The sequence below is a fragment of the Anas platyrhynchos genome, chromosome 2 (genome assembly GCF_047663525.1).
Source record: "Anas platyrhynchos isolate ZD024472 breed Pekin duck chromosome 2, IASCAAS_PekinDuck_T2T, whole genome shotgun sequence".
Classification (NCBI taxonomy): domain Eukaryota; kingdom Metazoa; phylum Chordata; class Aves; order Anseriformes; family Anatidae; genus Anas; species Anas platyrhynchos.
This window is the reverse complement of record NC_092588.1, coordinates 86,732,894-86,752,716: the sequence shown is the minus strand read 5'-3', so window position 1 is coordinate 86,752,716 and position 19,823 is coordinate 86,732,894. Positions and strand designations below refer to the sequence as shown.

Sequence of the window (19,823 nt, the reverse complement as noted above, 5' to 3'; positions counted from 1 at the left end):
TAGAAAACACCTCCTCCGAGTTGCTCCTTCACCCTGCCTCCAGCTGAGCACCAACTCAGACCAGCCAGACAGCTTGGTCCAGGGTTGGTGACATACAGTGATATGTCATGGATGTATGAGCTGCTACGGCCTTGCAGAACCCCCCTGACATGTAACTGAAGGCTGATTCCTTTCAGAAACCCAGGAATCAGTATATTTTGCTAGCATTTTTTCCCCAATGGAACAGAGAGAGAGATGGAAGGAAAGGTACAAAAATAAATGGTAATGAGGAAAAAATAGGACAGACAAAGGTAAGGGCAATTTTTCACCTCATTTATTTGACTAATATGGATAACTAGTATAATGGCCCCAAGTGTTGGTTATTGTTTGGAAAAAAAAAAAAAGGACCAAGAAGAAAAGCAAAATGTTTGGAAATATTTTTCTTTCTGGTCCCCCTACATCCAAATTATTGCCTGTTACACCCAGAAAATCTATTTCTGTCCTTCCCAGGCATTGTACAAACTGCTGCAGCTTTTCTGTCACCATTATTGTCTTACACTGTACTGACAAAATTCATAAGGGCCATAGATGTGCTGAATTATGGGGGAACTAGTCAAATCTGCACTTGTTCTTTCTACTTCCAAATTACCACAACTGCTAATCTGTCTGACAGTGTTAGTTGTTGTTTCAGAATTGCATTATTAAAACTACAGGAACTTGGCAGCTATTTTTAGTGACATTTTCTAATTTGTGTTACAATTTGGACATAAATAATAAAGTATCAATTTTTCAAAGCCAAGAACTTGCCACTAAGAAATTGTATATATTGATTGTCTGACACTAAGCATTTTGAATCTTAGGCTATTAGCACAAGAGAACCATAAAAAAACGATACTTTCATTGTTCTGCAAAAGCTGTTTCACCCTACCAAGACTATCACACATACCCAGCAGATTTCAGCTCAGTTGGGAGACTAAAAATGCCCAATTAGCTTCAGAAATACCGTTTTCAAAATATATCCTCATATGATTTCCACAAAGGCTATACCATTTTGTCAGAAAAAGGAACAGCATCATGCATGTATTCATAAAGATTTTTGTCCTGAAACATTTTAAATCCAGTATCACCTTCAAAACTAATAGTTGTGTATTGTTCTACAAAATTCTCACACTGAATGTCAGTTTAGAAAATTACTTATCCTGCAAATAAAGCCAGTAAAAAATGTCACTGGATCCTATTACAGCTGAAAACATGTAACTGAAAACCTTCTTCTAAACTGCTAATGAATTCCCATATTAGTTCCAAGGCAGTCAAGGTTAAATCCAAATGCTCTTAAATTTAGAAGAAGTTAGATTAACATCCATACGCATATTTTTGGCATACTTTTTCAAGCTTGCTGTGGGGGGTATTTCCAGTTTAATTTCAGTTCTCTAGTTCATACCATGACCTATTTCCAAGCCAGTTCTGCTGTTATATGAACTATTTCAGCCAAGCAGCAACACAGAATTCTTCATTCTTTTTCCCCCTTAATGAGATTATTTTCTTAATAATAAATTTCATTAAAAAGATATCAAAATCCTTCCTTCCTAATATGTTACAGTTTTGTTTTGTTTCCAAATGATGCACCTGATGCTTTAAAAGCTTGCTTCTCAGCACTTCTATTTGCCCTAGACCTTGCAATTGGAGTTAGCATGACATACCCTTAGCAACATCAGTGTGGTGCATTATTCTTTTCATTAATTACCCTAATAAAAATGAAACATATTAAAAAATGACTTCCTACACAAATAAAATTTTTCAATAATTATATTGCATCACTGTGAGGAAAGGAGTACCTAAAACAGTTCCTTTCTTGCACAAGCACCTGACATATCTGCAGAGAGGGAAGTGTGCAAAGGGCCAGCAGGATAGTGCATGAAGGACAGGGGGAAAACAGCATTATGATTCAGAATTGATTTACAACTAGTAGTACAATGCTGACTGGCAGCAGGCCACTGAAGTGCATCATTTTACAAGATGTGATAACATATACCATCCTCGTTCAGTGGGTTGTTTGGAGAGGTGCTGCTAAAGGATGAAGTACACACAGACCTTTGCTGAGACTGATGGCTAAATGACAACTTCAGTGCAAACCAATGAAAGGTTGAGATTATATTATTAAATCTAATCCCCACACGCTGATTACACCACTATTCCAACCTCTTTTTCTCTTGAATGTACTAAAAGACATCATTTCACAGAATCACAGAATTTCTAGGTTGGAAGAGACCTCAAGATCATCGAGACCAACCTCTGACCTAGCGCTAACAGTCCCCACTAAACCATATCCCTAAGCTCTATATCTAAACGTCTTTTAAAGACCTCCAGGGATGGTGACTCCACCACCTCCCTGGGCAGCCTGTTCCAATGTCTAACAACCCTTTCGGTAAAGAAGTTCTTCCTAACATCCAACCTAAAACTCCCCTGGCGCAACTTAAGCCCATTCCCCCTCGTCCTGTCACCAGGCACGTGGGAGAACAGGCCAACACCCACCTCTCTACAGCCTCCTTTAAGGTATCTGTAGAGAGCGATAAGGTCGCCCCTGAGCCTCCTCTTCTCCAGGCTGAACAAGCCCAGCTCCCTCAGCTGCTCCTCGTAGGACTTGCTCTCCAGGCCCCTCACCAGCTTCGTCGCCCTTCTCTGGACCTGCTCAAGCACCTCCATGTCCTTCTTGTAGCGAGGGGCCCAAAACTGAACACAGTACTTGAGGTGCGGCCTCACCAGAGCCGAGTACAGGGGGACGATCACCTCCCTAACCCTGCTGGCCACACTGTTTCTGATACAAGCCAGGATGCCGTTGGCCTTCTTGGCCACCTGAGCACACTGCTGGCTCATATTCAGCCGACTGTCCACCATCACTCCCAGGTCCTTCTCTGCCTGGCAGCTCTCCAACCACTCATCTCCCAGCCTGTAGCTCTGCTTGGGGTTATTGCGCCCCAGGTGCAGGACCCGGCACTTGGCCTTGTTGAACTTCATGCAGTTGACCTCAGCCCATCGGTGCAGCCTATCCAGATCCTCCTGCAGAGCCTTCCTACCCTCGAGCAGATCGACACACGCACCTAACTTGGTGTCATCTGCAAACTTACTGAGGGTGCACTCAATGCCCTCGTCCAGATCATCGATGAAGATATTAAAGAGGACTGGCCCCAGCACCGAGCCCTGGGGAACGCCACTAGTGACTGGCCTCCAACTGGATTTGACTCCATTTACCACGACTCTTTGGGCCCAGCTATCCAGCCAGTTTCTAACCCAACGAAGTGTGCGCCAGTCCAAGCCACGAGCAGCCAGTTTCTTGAGGAGAATGCTGTGGGAGACGGTTGCAAAAGCCTTGCTGAAGTCAAGGCAGACCACATCCACAGCCTTTCCCTCATCCACCCAGTGTGTCACTTGGTCATAGAAGGAGATCAGGTTCGTCAAGCAGGACCTGCCTTTCATAAACCCATGCAGACTGGGCCTGATTGCCTGCTTTCCCTGCAAGTGCCACGTGATGACTCTCAAGATAATCTGCTCCATGCGCTTACCTGGCACTGGGGTCAAACTGACAGGCCCATAGTTCCCCGGGTCTGCCCTCTGGCCCATCTTGTACATGGGCGTCACGTTTTCTAGCCGCCAGTCAACTGGGACCTCCCCTGATAGCCAGGACTCCTGGCCAGCTCCTCCGCCAGTTCTCTCAGTACCCTCGAGTGGATCCTATCCGGCCCCATCGACTTGTGCACATCCAAGTGCCATAGCAGGTCGCCAACCATTTCTTCGTGGATAGTGAGGGTCACATTCTGCTCCCCATAGCCTTCCGCCAGCTCAGGGTACTGGGTATCCAGAGAATAACCGGTATTGCCACTAAAGACTGAGGCAAGGAAGGCATTAAGCACCTCTACCCTTTCCTCATCTTTTGTAATAAGGTTTCCCCTCGCATCCCATAAAGGATGGAGATTCTCCTTAGTCCTCCGTTTTGCGTTGATGTATTTGTAAAAAGATTTTTTGTTCTCTTTAACGGCAGTAGCCAGATTGAGCTCCAGATGAGCTTTAGCCTTTCTAATTTTGTCCCTGCACAGCCTCGTAACATCCTTATAGTCCTCCTCAGTGGCGCGCCCTCTTTTCCAAAGATTATAAACCCTCTTTTTTCTCCTAAACTCAAGCTGCAACTCTCTTTTGAGCCAGGCCAGCCTTCTTTCACGCTGGCTCGTCTTTGGGCACGTGGGGAAAGACCGCTCCTGTGCCATTAAGATTTCCTTCTTGAAGAGCACCCAGCCTTCCTGGACTCCTCTGCCCTTCAGAACCACTTCCCAAGGGATTCTACCAACCAGTGGCCCAAGCAGCACAAAGTCAGCCCTCCAGAAGTCCAATACAGCGGTTTTACTGGTCCCCTTCCTGGCCTCGCCAAGAATAGAGAACTCCACCATTTCGTGGTCACTCTGCCCAAGACAGCTCCCGACCACCACATCTCCCACCAGTCCTTCTCTATTTGTGAAGAGAAGGTCTAGCGGGGCACCACCCCTGGTAGGCTCACTAACCAGCTCCGTCAGGAAGCTATCTTCCACGCTCTCCAGAAACCTCCCAGACTGCTTTCTCTGGGCTGTGTTGTGCTTCCAGGATATGTCAGGGAAGTTGAAGTCCCCCACGAGAACAAGCACCGACGATTTCACAACTTCTGTCAGCTGTCTCTAGAACTCCTCATCCGTCTCCTCATCCGTCTCCTCATCCTGGTTCGGCGGTCTATAACAGACCCCGACCAGGACGCTAGCCTTGTTGGCCTTCCCACTGATCCTAACCCAAAGGGACTCGACCTTGTCATTCCCAGCCTCGAGTTCCACAACATCAAGAGATTCTCTAATATAGAGAGCCACACCACCACCCCTTCTGTGCTGCCTGTCCCTTCTGAAGAGCCTATAGCCAGTCATTGCAGCACTCCAGTCATGAGAGTGGTCCCACCACATCTCTCTGATGGCAACCAAGTCGTAGCCTGCCTGCTGCACGATGGCTTCCAGCTCCTCCTGTTTGTTACCCATGCTGTGTGCATTGGTTTAGATGCACTTCAGCTGGGCCATTGCCTTAACCCCTGGCCTTGCCATTGTTCCCCCTGGCAAGCTCTAACAAGCCTTGTTTCAGCTCCATCCCCCATCTCACCTAGTTTAAAGACCTCTCAATGAGCCCCACCAGCTCCTGGCCCAGGATCCGTTTTCCCCTAAAAGACAGGGACCCGTCTGCGGCCATCAGGCCAAGTGCCGAGTAAAGTGCCCCATGGTCAAAAAAAAAAACAAGATTTCTGTGCTGGCACCAGCCCCTGAGCCACGTGTTTATCAGGTGGGCTTTCCGTGTCCTCTTTGTACCCCTCCCTGCCACCGTAGGGATGGACGAAAACACCACCTGTACTCCCGCTCCCTCCACTAACTGTCCCAGCCCCCTAAAGTCTCGTTTGATAGCCTTGAGGCTTCTCTCTTCAATATTGTCACTGCCCGCCTGGACTATCAAAAGAGGAGAATAGTCAGAGGGGCGAACCAGGTTGGGAAGCCTCCTGGCAACGTCCCTGACCCTGGCCCCAGGGAGGCAGCAGACTTCCCTACGGGTAGGGTCAGGCCGACAAATAGGGCCCTCTGTTCCCCTGAGAAGGGAGTCACCCACAACAATCACCCTTCTTTCTGTCCTGGTGGAGGCAGTCCTGAGGCGTGGAGTCGACTTCCTTGCCCTAGGCATCCTCCTGGGTAGGCTCTCCACCTCTTCCTCAGCTACCGGTCCCTCAAGCTCCAGGGCCTCAAACCTGTTGCATAAGGGCACCTGGGAAAGTGAGACTGGAAGGGGAGGGCATCGCCTGCGATGTCGAGCAGGGACCTGTCTCCATTCCTCCTCAACTCCCTCTGCCCGACGGCGACAGGGCAGGGGGTCCACCCCCATTTCGGGTTTCTCACCCCGGTATCTCTCCTTGAGGCCCTGCAGGGAGTTGCTCCACCAGTCTATCTCCCGCTCGCACATCCCGCAGCAACAGGCTCAGGCACTCCCTGCATCCGGTGACCTGAACTGCTGCATTTTTGAACGGGCAGTCGGTCTGGGTGTGCACCGTCTTCCTGGAGAGCGCACCGTGCCTGGTGGAGACCATTGCAGCCTAGCTAACGGGAGGCTGTCGTTAAGGAGGTGTTCGTATGGCTGGGGGAGAGCGTTCTGCCCTGCCTGCTCGCCCTGCTGCGCCACTCCCTTCTGACGTGCCACGCCCTGTTTGCCCGCCCTGGTCGCCGCGCTCCCTAGGGGCAGCTTTTGAACGGCTGGGGAGGGGGCACTGCTGGCTCCGCCTGCACCTTGTCAGCCTCCCTCACGAGGGCTGCCGGGTCCTGGCGGCTCCCTCAAGAAGGCTCGATGCCAGAAAATTTAGCCTTGCCTGGCCCAATCCCCTGCTCCGCTGCAGATTGCGTCTGCCCCGGAGCCGATCGCCTCGGTAAGTGGCCAAAAACTCATTTCATACATCCTAGATCTCATTGAACATTCAGCTGGTGGAATTCAATTAAATCCAGTATAACTTGCACTTACTATACCTCACTAAACTGTTGGCAGCGTCAGGATCTTGTGCAGTTACTGTGCCAACTGCAGTCCCGATCTTCGCATTTTCATAAACATCCATGACATACGAAGGCATAGTGAAGAGTGGAGGTTCATCTACATCTCCAACTATGATCTTCAGCATTGTTGCATCTTTGAATGGTCCCAAGTGTGAAAAGCGGAAATCAAGGTGAGTATTTGCTCCTTCTATATTAAGTGTATAGGATTTCTTTTTTTCATAGTTGAGTGGCTGTTGGCAGAAAAAAAGATTTATCATTATTTATCATTTATCATTACCATTCCATGCTTCAGTTTAGCCTGGTAGCTAACTATATCTTTTCATTTTAATTTGGTAGCAAACTACATTTCTTCAGGTTACTGTGATATTCTGGTAGTCACTGGCATACATTTTAAGTAGAAAGAGTAAGATGATTCTTTTTTTTTTTTTTTTTCTCCAAAAGAACTGTAGGCAAGGTGCCACTTTTGGAAGAACTCTGGGTTGAAACTGAAAGACAGATTCTTCTCCTGTGATAATGTAATCTCTAAATTTTATCATTCTTCAAATTTTATTGGTCATCGCTAAATATTTAAAAAGTTGTAGACTAACATGTCCCAAATTAAATTAATACCTTGAATTAACACATTTAATAGACAGTGATAAGGATGATAAATTTTTTTGGGCATCTATTCTCTTAAATCCCCAACTGAAAAAGGCAACTCCCTGCATGAAAACACTCATTTATCAAACAAGACAGAAATTTAAACATGTAAGGATAGCCTATATGGGTGTTTTTCTAAAAAGAGTCATATGCATGATGCATGCCTATAGTCTAGACCATTTTCTTCTAAACTTTTTACCAGCCACAACAAGGGAGACAAATCTTCAGCATGTCTTACTATGTACTGCCTCACTGCATATGGGTTATACAGTCACAAATGGGAAGAAAGTCTGTAGCTCAGGATATGCCTTCTATGGATGACATTCTTCTCTGAATCTCCAAATAAAACCCAATAGAAAGCAAAATCCCAGCTGTGCCATCCACCAGAAGTATCATTGCCACTTTAGCCTTACCCTGTTATTAAAAGAAATAGATTCCTACTAGCAATCCTATCCTCTCTACTAGGTAGAAGATGGTCTGGCTCTTGTATCACACAGCATGGACACTTCCTTTCTTAGAAGTTCCATTTCTATCTCCCTATTTACACATGTGAAAATTTTATCTCCCTTGTTTTCTACCTGTCTTCCTTCTCTGTAATGATTCAGGCTCCCTAAGCAAAAAATGATTGCCTTGCAGTCCATGAAAACTAAATTCATAGTTGCATCCTCTTAAATTTAAGTTTTATGGCCATGAATTTGTTACTATGACCCTTCTGATTCTGACATCGAAATTACAATTAAAATCAGGAGCATAAACTGGTCAGTAGCCTTAACTTTTTGTGTGAAACAGTAAGTTCTGCAAGCTCTTACTGTAGTTAGAACCATCCTGAGCTCACAGAACAGAATGGGAAAGAAGTCCGATTGTGTGCTAATTTACTGTCTTGATGTGCTATTTTAACTGTATGCTAGGATGCTATTATACTGTCTTATTCAAGATATGACAAAAAGACAAAACACGCAACTCTCAACTCTTTCAATGTCAGATAGTTATGTAGTAGAAGTGACTGAAAGGATATTTAACTTAAAAGGTTGCATCAGCAGATACATAAGTAATCAATTTTTTTATTATTATTATTTTTTTCTGTAGGCCACATTTACAGGACCACAACTATTTTGGGTTGCTTTCTTCTTTGTCATTAAAAAATATTATACCTTTCATAGACAGTGTAATGAGACTTTTTCGTGGGAAGTTACTTTTCCCATATACTGTATTAGCACTTCTTGAGGAAATGGCTATAAAAAATACCAGTTCCATTAGATAAATTAAATACCTTAAAACTGATTTGAAAACTAATAATCAATGACAAAGGCGGTATTATACAATGTGTTGTCAAACACATATAGCCTGATAGACTGAAAGACCAGCTTTTTTTTTTTTTTTCGCCCACGGAATGATAAATGTATAAATGAAGAACTATCTGTTCAGAATGCTTCTGCAATCTCAGGATGTACACTTTACATGTAGAGCCAGTCCCTCAGTCCAGAATTGTACTATACTGATGGTAGGGACTGATTGCAGCGATTAGGACAAGGCCAACAGGACAAAAGCCTGACAGAGTAGGTTTTTCATAAAATGAAGCCAAGTTCATAAATTTGGACCACGGTTTTCTGTACAGAAGTAGCAAGAAGAATCCCTGTTGTATTTTATTATTATTTTTTTTACTGTATCTGACTGCACGTACATAAAGTTCAGAAAATTTCTGGGAAGCAATTAGACTTGAGAGGATACAAAACCAGCTGACTGATCTTTCATCAGTTTCACAAAAAATATGCCATTCCAGGAAGTGATAGAATAGATTTAAAATTTTCACATTGCTACACTTTAAAGGCACTATTTTGAGGAAAAGTACTCATACATAATAATAAACACCTCAATAAAAATTTCTGGGTTACAAATTTCTGGCTTCAGCCAGAAAGGATATAAAGGATACAAGGATACATAGGTTAATATTTATTACTATGCTAGCAAAACAGGTATTTTTTACAGATATATACTACCAGTAAGTTTCCAACAGTCTCAGAACATAGCCATAACACTATAAGAATTTTCAAATTTCAAATGTCACACAAGATCATGATTCACCACTGGAATCCCCACAGGCAGAGATTCTGGTATGACAGAATTTCATTAAAATTAACATTGTTCTGTGTGGATCTAGCTGCCTGACTAAACAAAACTCAAGACAAGTGTTCAAGCCTTCAACCAAGGCTAATCTCATATTTGCTATCACTCCAAGAGTGGAAAAGTAGTACTTAAGGCAAGAAATATGAAGTACTAAATGTGTGATTTGTTAATGTCAGTGCATACTTTGTAAATAAAATGTACAGTAAATTTGACTGATGATGTATAAGCAATACAGTTGGTCAGGATTTACATATGCTATATATTTCATTAAATCCTCCTTTGTGCAATGAAGGAAAACTAATTAATTCTCTTAACACTACTAAGCCTGAGACTTTTTTTTTCCTCTTTCTCTGTCTTCCTTTCTTGAATATATACATGAAAAATATTAAAGGCATGGAAATTTACCATTACCCGATAAATTTATTACTGTGTAATCCAAGTTAAAAATACTACTCCTATTAAATCAATTCACACAAAAATATGCTTAATAAATACAGTTCTATATATTCTATACAACTATATATTCTATGTAATTCTATAAGTTAAGATGTCATTCGTTTATTTATGTAGTATTTCTGCTATGAACAGGGCAAATGCTTAATAACAATTTACACTGATCTGCAGCATATATATTCTAAGATTAAACAAGTTTAAAATAGGATGGGAAATTTTAAATACGATAGCTTTTTGGAAAATGAACTTAAATTTATACTGATGACAATTGGATTGATTGTTTAGGAAGATTAATTTCTTAGAAAACACATGAAGCATAACACAGACTCTGAAGAGTTGTTTTCAGTTGTGTAGTTATTCAACTGTATTTAACCAATGTATAAATATATGTTTGTCTAGAAATGAAAGAATAATCCATTCAGATAATCAGAAGAAAAAAAAAAAAAAAAAAAGATATTTCAAAGAGCCTAAGGCCATTTTTTTTTTCCTTTTCTTCCCATAACCTCTCCAAACTAAAGAAGCAGATACTGGGACATAGAAGAAAAAGAGCTTACTCTCCTGTACAGTGATACCCAGAGGTAAAAAACCAACAACATTATTTTCAGATATTTTGGAGAGAAGCTGCACATACTGTGCTACAGATTATTATTACTGGGGATCACAGTTAGTGTTATTTTTTATTTTGCCTCTCTCCTGAGGATAAGTAAAGAAATTTTCAAGCAAAGCAAGTCAGATGTGATATTCTACATAGAACAACTCACAAGTCCTGTTGTTCTGAATGAAAGAGAGTATTCTCTTTCATTTTATATCTGATAAAATATTCAAGATTTGAAATCTGGTTGCAACTTGTATTTACAGAACCGTATTTTTCTGGGCTTCTGCTTAAAACATTGTTTATGTATTAAAACTGACATTTATTTTACATTTGAAGAACAATTTGGGCCCCCATTTACAACCTGTCTAATGCTATGCTAAGAAACTTGCTAACAGACTCATCTATTATTTCAGGAAACGTGAGCTCTTTAGCAGTAGCAGTTTTGTTGTTGTTGTTGTTGTTTTGTTTGTTTGTTTTCTTTTTTGATCTATTAATCATAAACTCATTTTAAAATACCTAAGCTAGTGTAATTTGGTAAGCGTTTTAACATAAAAATGATAATACAAAATAATTTGAATTTACAAAGGAATTATTTCAACCACCCCATCAGAAAAAGGACTTTTGTGAAGCACTCCTCACGAAAGGACTGATTTATCTCCAAATAACCAAAGTGAAAGATGTGGCTATGTCCGTTCTGAACCCTTGCTCTTTTCAGAAGAAATAAATACTCAAATATGACTTGTAAAGACATTCACACATGTAAAACCTCCTCCATTTAACTCACAGCAGCATTGAGTTTCAGTCACCTATCTCTTATAGGTATAGCTATACTCTTATAGCACCACTCGGAACTATACAGAGGCACCACTCTTATAGAGAAATCTAAATAATAATTTATGTATTTACTTAAAATTGTAACAAAGCTGAAGATCATAAACTCTTTCTTGGAAAGAAAACAGAACATTTAGATTTCAGATAGGCCTAGACAGAATTGTTGTTCATGTTCCTTATTTTCCCAAAGAACAGTATCTTTCCATGACTATTACCTGCATATCTTCTGTACGTATCCAACAGTTACTCTGATTTTCATGCACAACTGAAAATACTAAATGTAGCTTGAGTAAACTAGACTATAGGACTAACTGGAAAGAACTGCTATTCATTGTACTGCAATTTCCATTTATAATATCAGACTCCAATGAGGAATAGGAGAATTTCATGAGAAGTGAATAGCTGTTACCCGAACATTTGCAGCCTCATTATACAAAATGGAAGAGACACAGATTGTTCAGTCCATTTTTCCTAGGAATTGAAATATATTTGAAGATTTGACATCAGTAAAGTTCTAGAATACTTCCCTGAAGTCACAACATGGAGCAACATGCTGACCAGTCATTGTCTGAAGAATCCAGGGAAGTTATGGCTTTCACTGTGGTATTTTGTTCACTTTTCCTCTAGTCTCCCAATCAAACAAGGAACTGAATTAGGCAAAGAGGAAATCCTGCATGGTAGTTTGTAATCTACCCTGTGTAGAAGGATCTTTACAAATGAAAGGGTGGCTTCAAAAGGCAGAAAGAAAGAAAGACGGAAAGTACAGGGAGTTTGTGGTCAGCTTACATTGAAAATAGAAATGTACCTTCAATTTGTAGACTTTGAAGGTATGTTAATCAGCCTAGCATGGATGCACTAAGAAGTTTGATTTTTGTATAAGAACGTCAAAAAGAGAAGCTTTAAAAAGGCTTCTGATAGTCTTCAGAAAGACTTCAGATATTCAGACACAATAACAGCTACTTCTGACTTTTCTGATGTGCCTACCATGCATTCTTCCAAAGAAGTAATAGAAAGAGAACAAACCTTTCTGTTCTACTGTTGTTGAAGGTGTTGACATTTGATGTATGAAACAAAACCAACTCTGTTCTTAATGTAAATTATTTATTTTTGGGTAGGCTATTAAACTCATTCAACTTCAAAAACAATCTAAATGAAAAGCAATTGCAGCACACGACATAAATAATAGTTATTAAACTGTGTACAAATCTGTGTAAAAATAATTTAAAAATGAGATCACCTTTCTGTACTGTACTGTACAAGAGGATAGTATAATTTCTGTGAGTTAAGAAAGGAGGTATTCCACACCAGTTTATGTATTTCTAAGTGCTGCATTTCTGTTAATCTGAAATATCACATCAGCTAAGAAAAATTTACCCCTTCTTGTCTTGATGGGAAAGTGACTCAAATGACTGTTGTGTGCATGTATAAGAACAGGCAAAATATGTTTAATATGCTGTCATATTTCAAACACAGTAAAAATTTATCTCAAGCCATTTTGTCTGCCAAGAACACTAATAAATGTGATTTTATACATTTGATGTATGGACTTCTTTGTTTTGTTGACAATTCTTCCTTTCCTCTTCATGTTCTTAATATAAGTGTACATTGTATTTAACGAACAGTAGTCATGGTGAACGTTTAAACAGAAAATAATGCTCATTTTGAGGAAACAATAAGAGATTATGGCATTGCCTCCATCAAAGCCACCAGGAAGTAACTTCACTGGCAGAGAAAAGACAGAGTTTATTTTTACATGGTTGGAAAAGGGGGATATTAACCCACCTTTATGAAATACATAGAATTAAAGTTTTTAATGATACTGGGGAGATAGGAATGACTTTTTAAATCATTATAAATTATGAAAATCACATTTCCTTTTTAAAAACAAAATCTGTTTTAAAGTTTTAAATAAAGCTTTCCATGCATACATATTTATTCAGGTGGAAAAAAAAAACACACACACACACACACACACACACACACACAAAAAAAAACAAAACAAACACATTCTTTATTATGTTTTTGTTTGCATTCTCTTGTCTCACATTCCCTCTTTCAGCAATTCTGGTTTTCATTCCTCCTAGTCAGGTGCAGGATACATATTAACTAAACATGAATGCAAATTCACTTAAATCATTTTTTAAAGCACACGTCATTTCTTAAAGCAAGACTGATGCCTAAAAAGTCAGTAACAATAAAGCCATGTGGAAATTACTAATTGATGTTTGTTAGTTCATGCAAAAGCAAACCAATAAAGGATTTCTCCTTTTGTTGGAAAGGTTTTGAAAAAAAAAAAATATTGCTTAAATATACTAACCCAACTCCCTGGGTTATTATAAAAGTAAATTTTAATCTATCCATAGAATATTAGCATAAGTTGACAGATTTTTTCAAGAAACATTTGCTATGAACTCATTTCAGAAGAATTAATAGACAGACAAAATTGTCTGTGGAATTAGATTTGTGTATGGAATTCAGTTAAGAATGAACTTAAATGGCAACACTTTATAATTAGTAGTTTAAATAGACTGGTATAAATGTAGGGAATTCATATAAATGGTAACTGTAGTAACTGTGTAATGGCTCAACCAAGTTAAGTTTTGAGTCTTTGTAAGTATGTTAGTGTTCGTATTATACAGTGCATGATATCTGACCCTGTAGATGACAGCTGGCAAGAAATTCAAGGAATTAAAGTCTATGAAAACCTAACTCTACACATTCGTTCCCACAGGTAAATTTTCTACTTTCTATATTTTCTGTTGTTCATTCAAGAACAACAGTATAACTTTCAGCCAAATTTCAGTTCTTTCAAAGAAATTGAGTGAGTAAAATATCAGAAAAAGAAAAGAAAACCTTTTAATAAACAATTCAGTAAGGTTTAGTTTATTATAAATATTAGATATGACCATTGAAAAAAGCACAAAAGATATGTTTCTGTCTTTTTTTGGTTTTCTCTCTGCCTTCTCTGCAAAGTTTTAAAGCATCTCAGGAACCAGTGTGTGGAGAAACTTCAATAGGTTTACACAGTAAGACAAATATTACAGCATTCATCATAACATTTTTAATGATCTACATTGGGAACTTTCAATGTCTATTGCTTACCTTCTTCAGAGAAAGAATTCCTTCCCGTGTTTCTTTGTCAGTGGATATGGAGAACACTCCAGCACCATCACCATTTATAATTGTGTACTTCATGTCTGCATTTGAGCCAGTGTCTGCATCATTTGCCTTAATTTTGCCAACTGCTGATCCAACTTGAGCTGATTCAGGAACATAAAGTTGATAATGTTCTGAGGGGGAAGGGGACAAAAAACAAACAAACAAACAAAAAAAAACCAGCTTGGACATTTTCTAGCCAAACTAAAGTACAGAACCTTTATGTGCTAATACATGTCTATGAAAATGGGACATTACTTCATATGGAAACCTGACAAATAATCAAACCTATGAACATATTTATACTCCCAAGAGAATCCAAAAGGAAACTGCATCTTCCATTAGATGCTTTCATTCAAAATCCAAATTACCTAATGCAGGACTTAGGTTTTCACAGCCCTTTTTGCTGCTTATCATATAACACAGAAATTAACTCTGGAATTTACTTCACACCAGTATTTAAGAAAGTTTACCTTCTCTATAAGCAAAATATATTTATCTTCAGCAACTTATCATCAAAAGAGTAGGCAAACAAACACTTTTGAACTGGAAAATCTCTGTGTTATATTCCTTATTTGTTTTTCTGAAATTTGGTCAGTTAAAAAAGTAATTAATCATTATTTTGCCATTATTGCTTTTGTTGTTTGTGGTGGTGTTGTTGCAGAACAACCCCCTTTACACACATATTTTCCTTGGTATCTATTGTAAAGGACAATTAATATAATGTGTATATAAATGAACTACAGAACTGTGACCATAAAAGGTGTGAACTCCTTTCAGTGTTTTTATAACCTGTTAGATTAATCAACATAAAATGATTTATTTTTAATAATTTTCTTAACTATCAGTTTCCTTTTTGATAAAATCTCCTAAAAGGTACAACATGTCCTGGGGGATAGGAAGATGCTACAAAGAGAAAAGAGTAGCAAACAAACTTGATTATTTAACTCTGTCTGAAACTAGGCCAGTAAGAGAGCTCAAAGACATTTTCTCCAGTAATGTTGGTGTAGAAACCTACCAGCACCATACATGGTGTACACATACCAAAAGAACTCCAAACATCCCTCATTCAAGACTCTCCTAAGAATCTGCATAACATCACAGTTTATATCACAGGCCAAACTCCAACACAGAAACAAAGAGAAACATCAATTGCTATATATCTTCTGAAACTACAGTTTCTTCTCTCTTCTTAAAGCATTCTGTGATAGTGAATGCAATAGTGAAACACTGAAGTGCAGGAGGGTGGATCAGAATATGCTCCATATAAAAGATAACATGTTGTTACAGGTTGCTGGGTTTAAACAACCTGGCACGATAGAGGACACACCCTTGATAAGCATACAGAAAGAGAAAGGCAAGATTTAAGAGGAATTCTGAGACTGAACACATAATGGCAGAAACAAACAAACAAACAAAGCACATTATTTGACAAGTGAATTGAAGAAACTTATGAATCTACATAAGTTGCAATTGCAGAGGGAATGCATAGTATCAATAAAATAAAACTAACTTCAGACACCTGATAGAGAATCGACAATTTTACTAATAATTTGTTAATTCCTTGTTCAGTGGTTCCTAAATCTATTTAAGGTTTTCCATTGTTTTTGTAAAACTAGTCTATAATACAAATACACGAACAGTATTGTGAGAAGGATACATGAATGCACTAAACATTATTTGTCCAAAAAGAAAAAAAGTCCCCCTGTACTTGGCTCTGGTGAGGCCGCACCTCGAGTACTGTGTTCAGTTTTGGGCCCCTCTCTACAAGAAAGGCATCGAGGTGCTTGAGCGAGTCCAGAGAAGGGCGACGAAGCTGGTGAGGGGCCTGGAGAGTAAGTCTTACAAGGAGTGCCTGAGGGAGCTGTTCAGTCTGGAAAAGAGGAGGCTAAGAGGAGATCTTAAAGGAGGCTGTAGCGAGGTGGGGGTTGGTCTATTCTCCCACGTGCCTGGTGACAGGACGAGGGGGAATGGGCTAAAAGCCGTGCCCAGGGGAGTTTTAGGTTTGATATTAGGAAGAACTTCTTTACTGAAAGGATTGTTAGGCATTGGAATAGGCTGCCCAGGGAAGTGGTGGAGTCACCATCCCTGGAGGTCTTTAAAAGACATTTAGATGTAGAGCTTAGCGATATGGTTTACTGGAGGACTTGTTAGTGTTAGTGTTTAGGCCAGAGGTTGGACTCAGTGATCTTGGAGGTCTCCAACTTAGATGATTCTGTGATTCTGTGAAAGAGAGGTTTACTTTGAAAAGAAAAAACAAGTGACCGTGCAGCAGGTAGGAAATCTCAAAGGAAACAAGAAATATCCAACAGAACAAGATAAAAAATAAAATCTACCATATAAGAAAGAAAATGCCAAGTCTGATGTAATAGGAAAGTTGCTTAGTAGTTGATTCAATTAAAATGCATAGTTAGATCTTTGGTATATGTAAAGCCATCTTTACTAATTTTGAAATAAATGCACTTCCTTGAATTCCGCTGCAATGCTTCATGTTTACAAATGATATCAACTGACACTTTCACACTGATGGTTGCTTTGTTTCATACATAAAGTTATAATGATGGGATGAGATTAATTCCGGAATTTACTTATTGTTAAAATAAATGTGAAATGTGGTCTTTTGACACTTTAGCTCTGACTAATGCATTCTAAAAAGGAAAAGAGTGAGGCCATAATGATTATATTATGCAGAGGTCATAAGGAATATGTTACATAACCAAGCCCCTTCAGGAATGGGAAGTGTTATAACCCATATGATAGGGTGAACTAATTAGAGACTTCCAAATTGTCAAGCTAGCTTAAATATATCGTCATGACACTACACTTTGCTTCATAATCACACCCCAAGTGTTAGCCATCTGTTTCAGAAAATCATGTTACTGATATCAACTTCAAACACTCTGAAATGCTAAACATTCAAGCAAAATAAATATTTAGAATCACTCATCACTTACCTGTCAGTATTTGAAGAACTGACATGTTTCAATAAATAAATAAATAATAATTGTAATGGATGCAATTCAAAGAAAATTGTTGAAAACTAAAATGGCTAGATCATGAGGTCAGAAATGTCTTAAATGAGAATTTAAACAAAGAAGAAGATAAAATTCCGCAACATGAAAGTTAGATAAAATATATTATAGATATTTTCTTACACTAGATGTAGAGATTGGACTTGTGTTTGCTAAACACTAAATAGTTGTAAACTTTATTTCTGAAAAGTAGAGGAACCAACTAAAGGCTCAAATTAATGCTTCTTTGGGCATTAACAAACTGTTTAAAAGGGCATTAAAAACAAAAGGATTGTGGGATAGGTATACTATGAATTCATGATTCTTTATCACAGGCTATGAGCCTGTCTCATCCCCTAAAACCTGTTGGGGATTTATAAGTGCTAAGGATCATGTACCACTCTGTACCAAAACTGTTTCATAAAATCTGTCAGAGTTGAACAGACTGTTCCCACACCCCCAGAATCACAGTCTCCCAGCAGCTGTTGTAAAGCAGGACTTTAAAAGTCTTGGAGATGCTCTACATTGTCTTAGAGGGGCTGCTCAGTGACTTATGGATTAAGATTCTGTAGAGGTTGATTCAATTCTCAGTTTCTATATAAGCATTCACTTGGATGCATTCACTTGGCTCATGAAATGAGTAAATTAATACTCTTTTACAGTTAATGTACTGTACAGGCTAGTAATACCACTTCACAAGGCTTTAATCTATGCTAACAGAAGCATTGTTTAAATTCATGTAAGTGATCTTCATATTTCTTTCAATAAATGATATGGCTTATCTATTATTACAGTAGGAAAACAACTTATTGATTTGTAGAATGATTTACTTTCCATTTCAGTTAGCCTACAGGTAACATATAGTGCTGCTTTACTCTCAGAAAAGCAATTTCTCTGTCTGAATCTCTCCAAAAAATGAAATATGTCAGTATATAAAACAACTCAACAAGCATGTTATTCCCTGTATTTCTTAATATGTTTTGTTGATAAATTTGAATTACTTTTCTAGATTATAATGCTCTCTGGAACAGAAAGAATTACCTTACAAAGGAAAGGAGGACTAGCATAATACTGAATTAATAGAGAAATAAGTAAATATCTGATGTACTTGTTAGGTTTGTTGCTCTGTTGGTGGTGGTGGAGGTTTTTTTATTTGTTTGTTTGTTTGTTTTTCCTGTCATTAGCAGAGCCTGGATTCTACTCCCGTTGAGGTTTACCATGGAAAGGGCATGAAAAGAAAGACATGAAGAACATCCCTTAAAATGGCATGGTCCTACTCTAATTTCTCTACCCAGTAAAGAACAACCCCCGAAAACCTTCAAACCATTACTGCCTCACTCAGAAAAATGTCAGAATATTTCAAAATTATGTTGTTTGAATTTGGTGTATGACACATATAATGAATAATCTACCTTGTACATAAAAATCCTCTAGACAATACCCAATAAAGTGAAATAAAAAATACAGCCAGATTCCATATCCTACCCTTAGAAGTGAAGTTGATACACATAGTTGGCATTAAAGCTCACTACACAGAACACATATTTGCCACAAATATTTAGCCAGATTTTGATGTAAACATATTTTACCCCTCCCAGCTTCTCTTTATATTTGAATTCCATTAAAAAAAAAAAGTGTGATTAAATTTTATTATCATGAATTCTTTTTGAAGGAGAGTTTTTAAATCCCATTCTTATATACTCATGAAAAGTATTATGCTTATTTCCTTTAAAATTTACAGTAAAAATCTGATTATAGGAATCACACATATCCTGCTCAAGAAAGAATATCATGACACTCATTCTGTGATCAAATTCCATTTTACAACTCAACATCAGATTTCAATGATAAATGAGACAATTTTTTAGCTTTAACTTCAAATGTTGTGAAAATATGTGAACATATTAATCTTCTCACAAATAAACAAAAGAAGGCAATGATGAAAATCACTTTACACAATATTTGTCCAGTCTATGAAAGCAAGTAATCTGATGCATATATTTTATTTCTTAGCTCTTAACTCTCTTAGGTACTTAATGAACATTAAGTAATGTTAAGTTAATCAAATAATTAATTAAATAAATGATTAATTAAATAAATTTACTAAATAATGTATTCATCTCAAATATCCATCTCTTAAAGGACATCATAGATTGTTATTTAGTTCTACTAAGTTAGAAAGACAAAACATAAGAGAAATTTTAGAAAATTGCTCATCACTGGGGTTTGTCCCTTTAAACTGTTTGGGTCCCAGGACATTTTTGGTGCTAGATGCCTCTTAAACAGCCTGTTGCCCTCGCATCAGCAATCTTGTTAGGCTGGAGACTTGAACACTTCTGGGAAATCAAAAAGTACCATACTTCTCTTATGTTTAAGACTAAAAGCTGTCATCTTTTGGTCCAATACACTGAAGTCACACACCTGCAACAGGTAATACAAGCCTGTTCAAAA

General features: G+C 38.6%; 1 protein-coding gene and 1 long non-coding RNA gene across 10 annotated transcripts in view; one reads left to right on the top strand and one right to left on the bottom strand.

Annotated features, from left to right (window-relative positions):
- Positions 1-19,823, bottom strand: part of CDH18 (cadherin 18) — a 557,694-nt gene that overhangs the window by 52,063 nt on the left and 485,808 nt on the right. For 7 of the 8 annotated variants that reach the window (XM_038175177.2, XM_038175183.2, XM_072035016.1 and 4 more), the window contains 2 exons: positions 14,308-14,495; positions 6,540-6,793 (listed from right to left, as the gene is read on the bottom strand). In XM_038175177.2, coding sequence (XP_038031105.1) covers positions 6,540-6,793; positions 14,308-14,495 — 442 coding nt within the window. The remainder of the gene's footprint in view (positions 1-6,539; positions 6,794-14,307; positions 14,496-19,823) is intronic. The other variant, XM_038175184.2, reaches the window with a different exon arrangement.
- LOC140001952 (uncharacterized) lies at positions 5,261-12,699 on the top strand. 2 transcript variants are annotated; one of them, XR_011807786.1, is made up of 4 exons: positions 5,261-6,442; positions 6,559-6,733; positions 10,298-10,357; positions 10,961-12,699. It is a non-coding gene; the product is annotated as an uncharacterized lncRNA (long non-coding RNA). The 2 variants fall into 2 exon arrangements; XR_011807785.1 differs by having other exon boundaries at positions 10,298-12,699.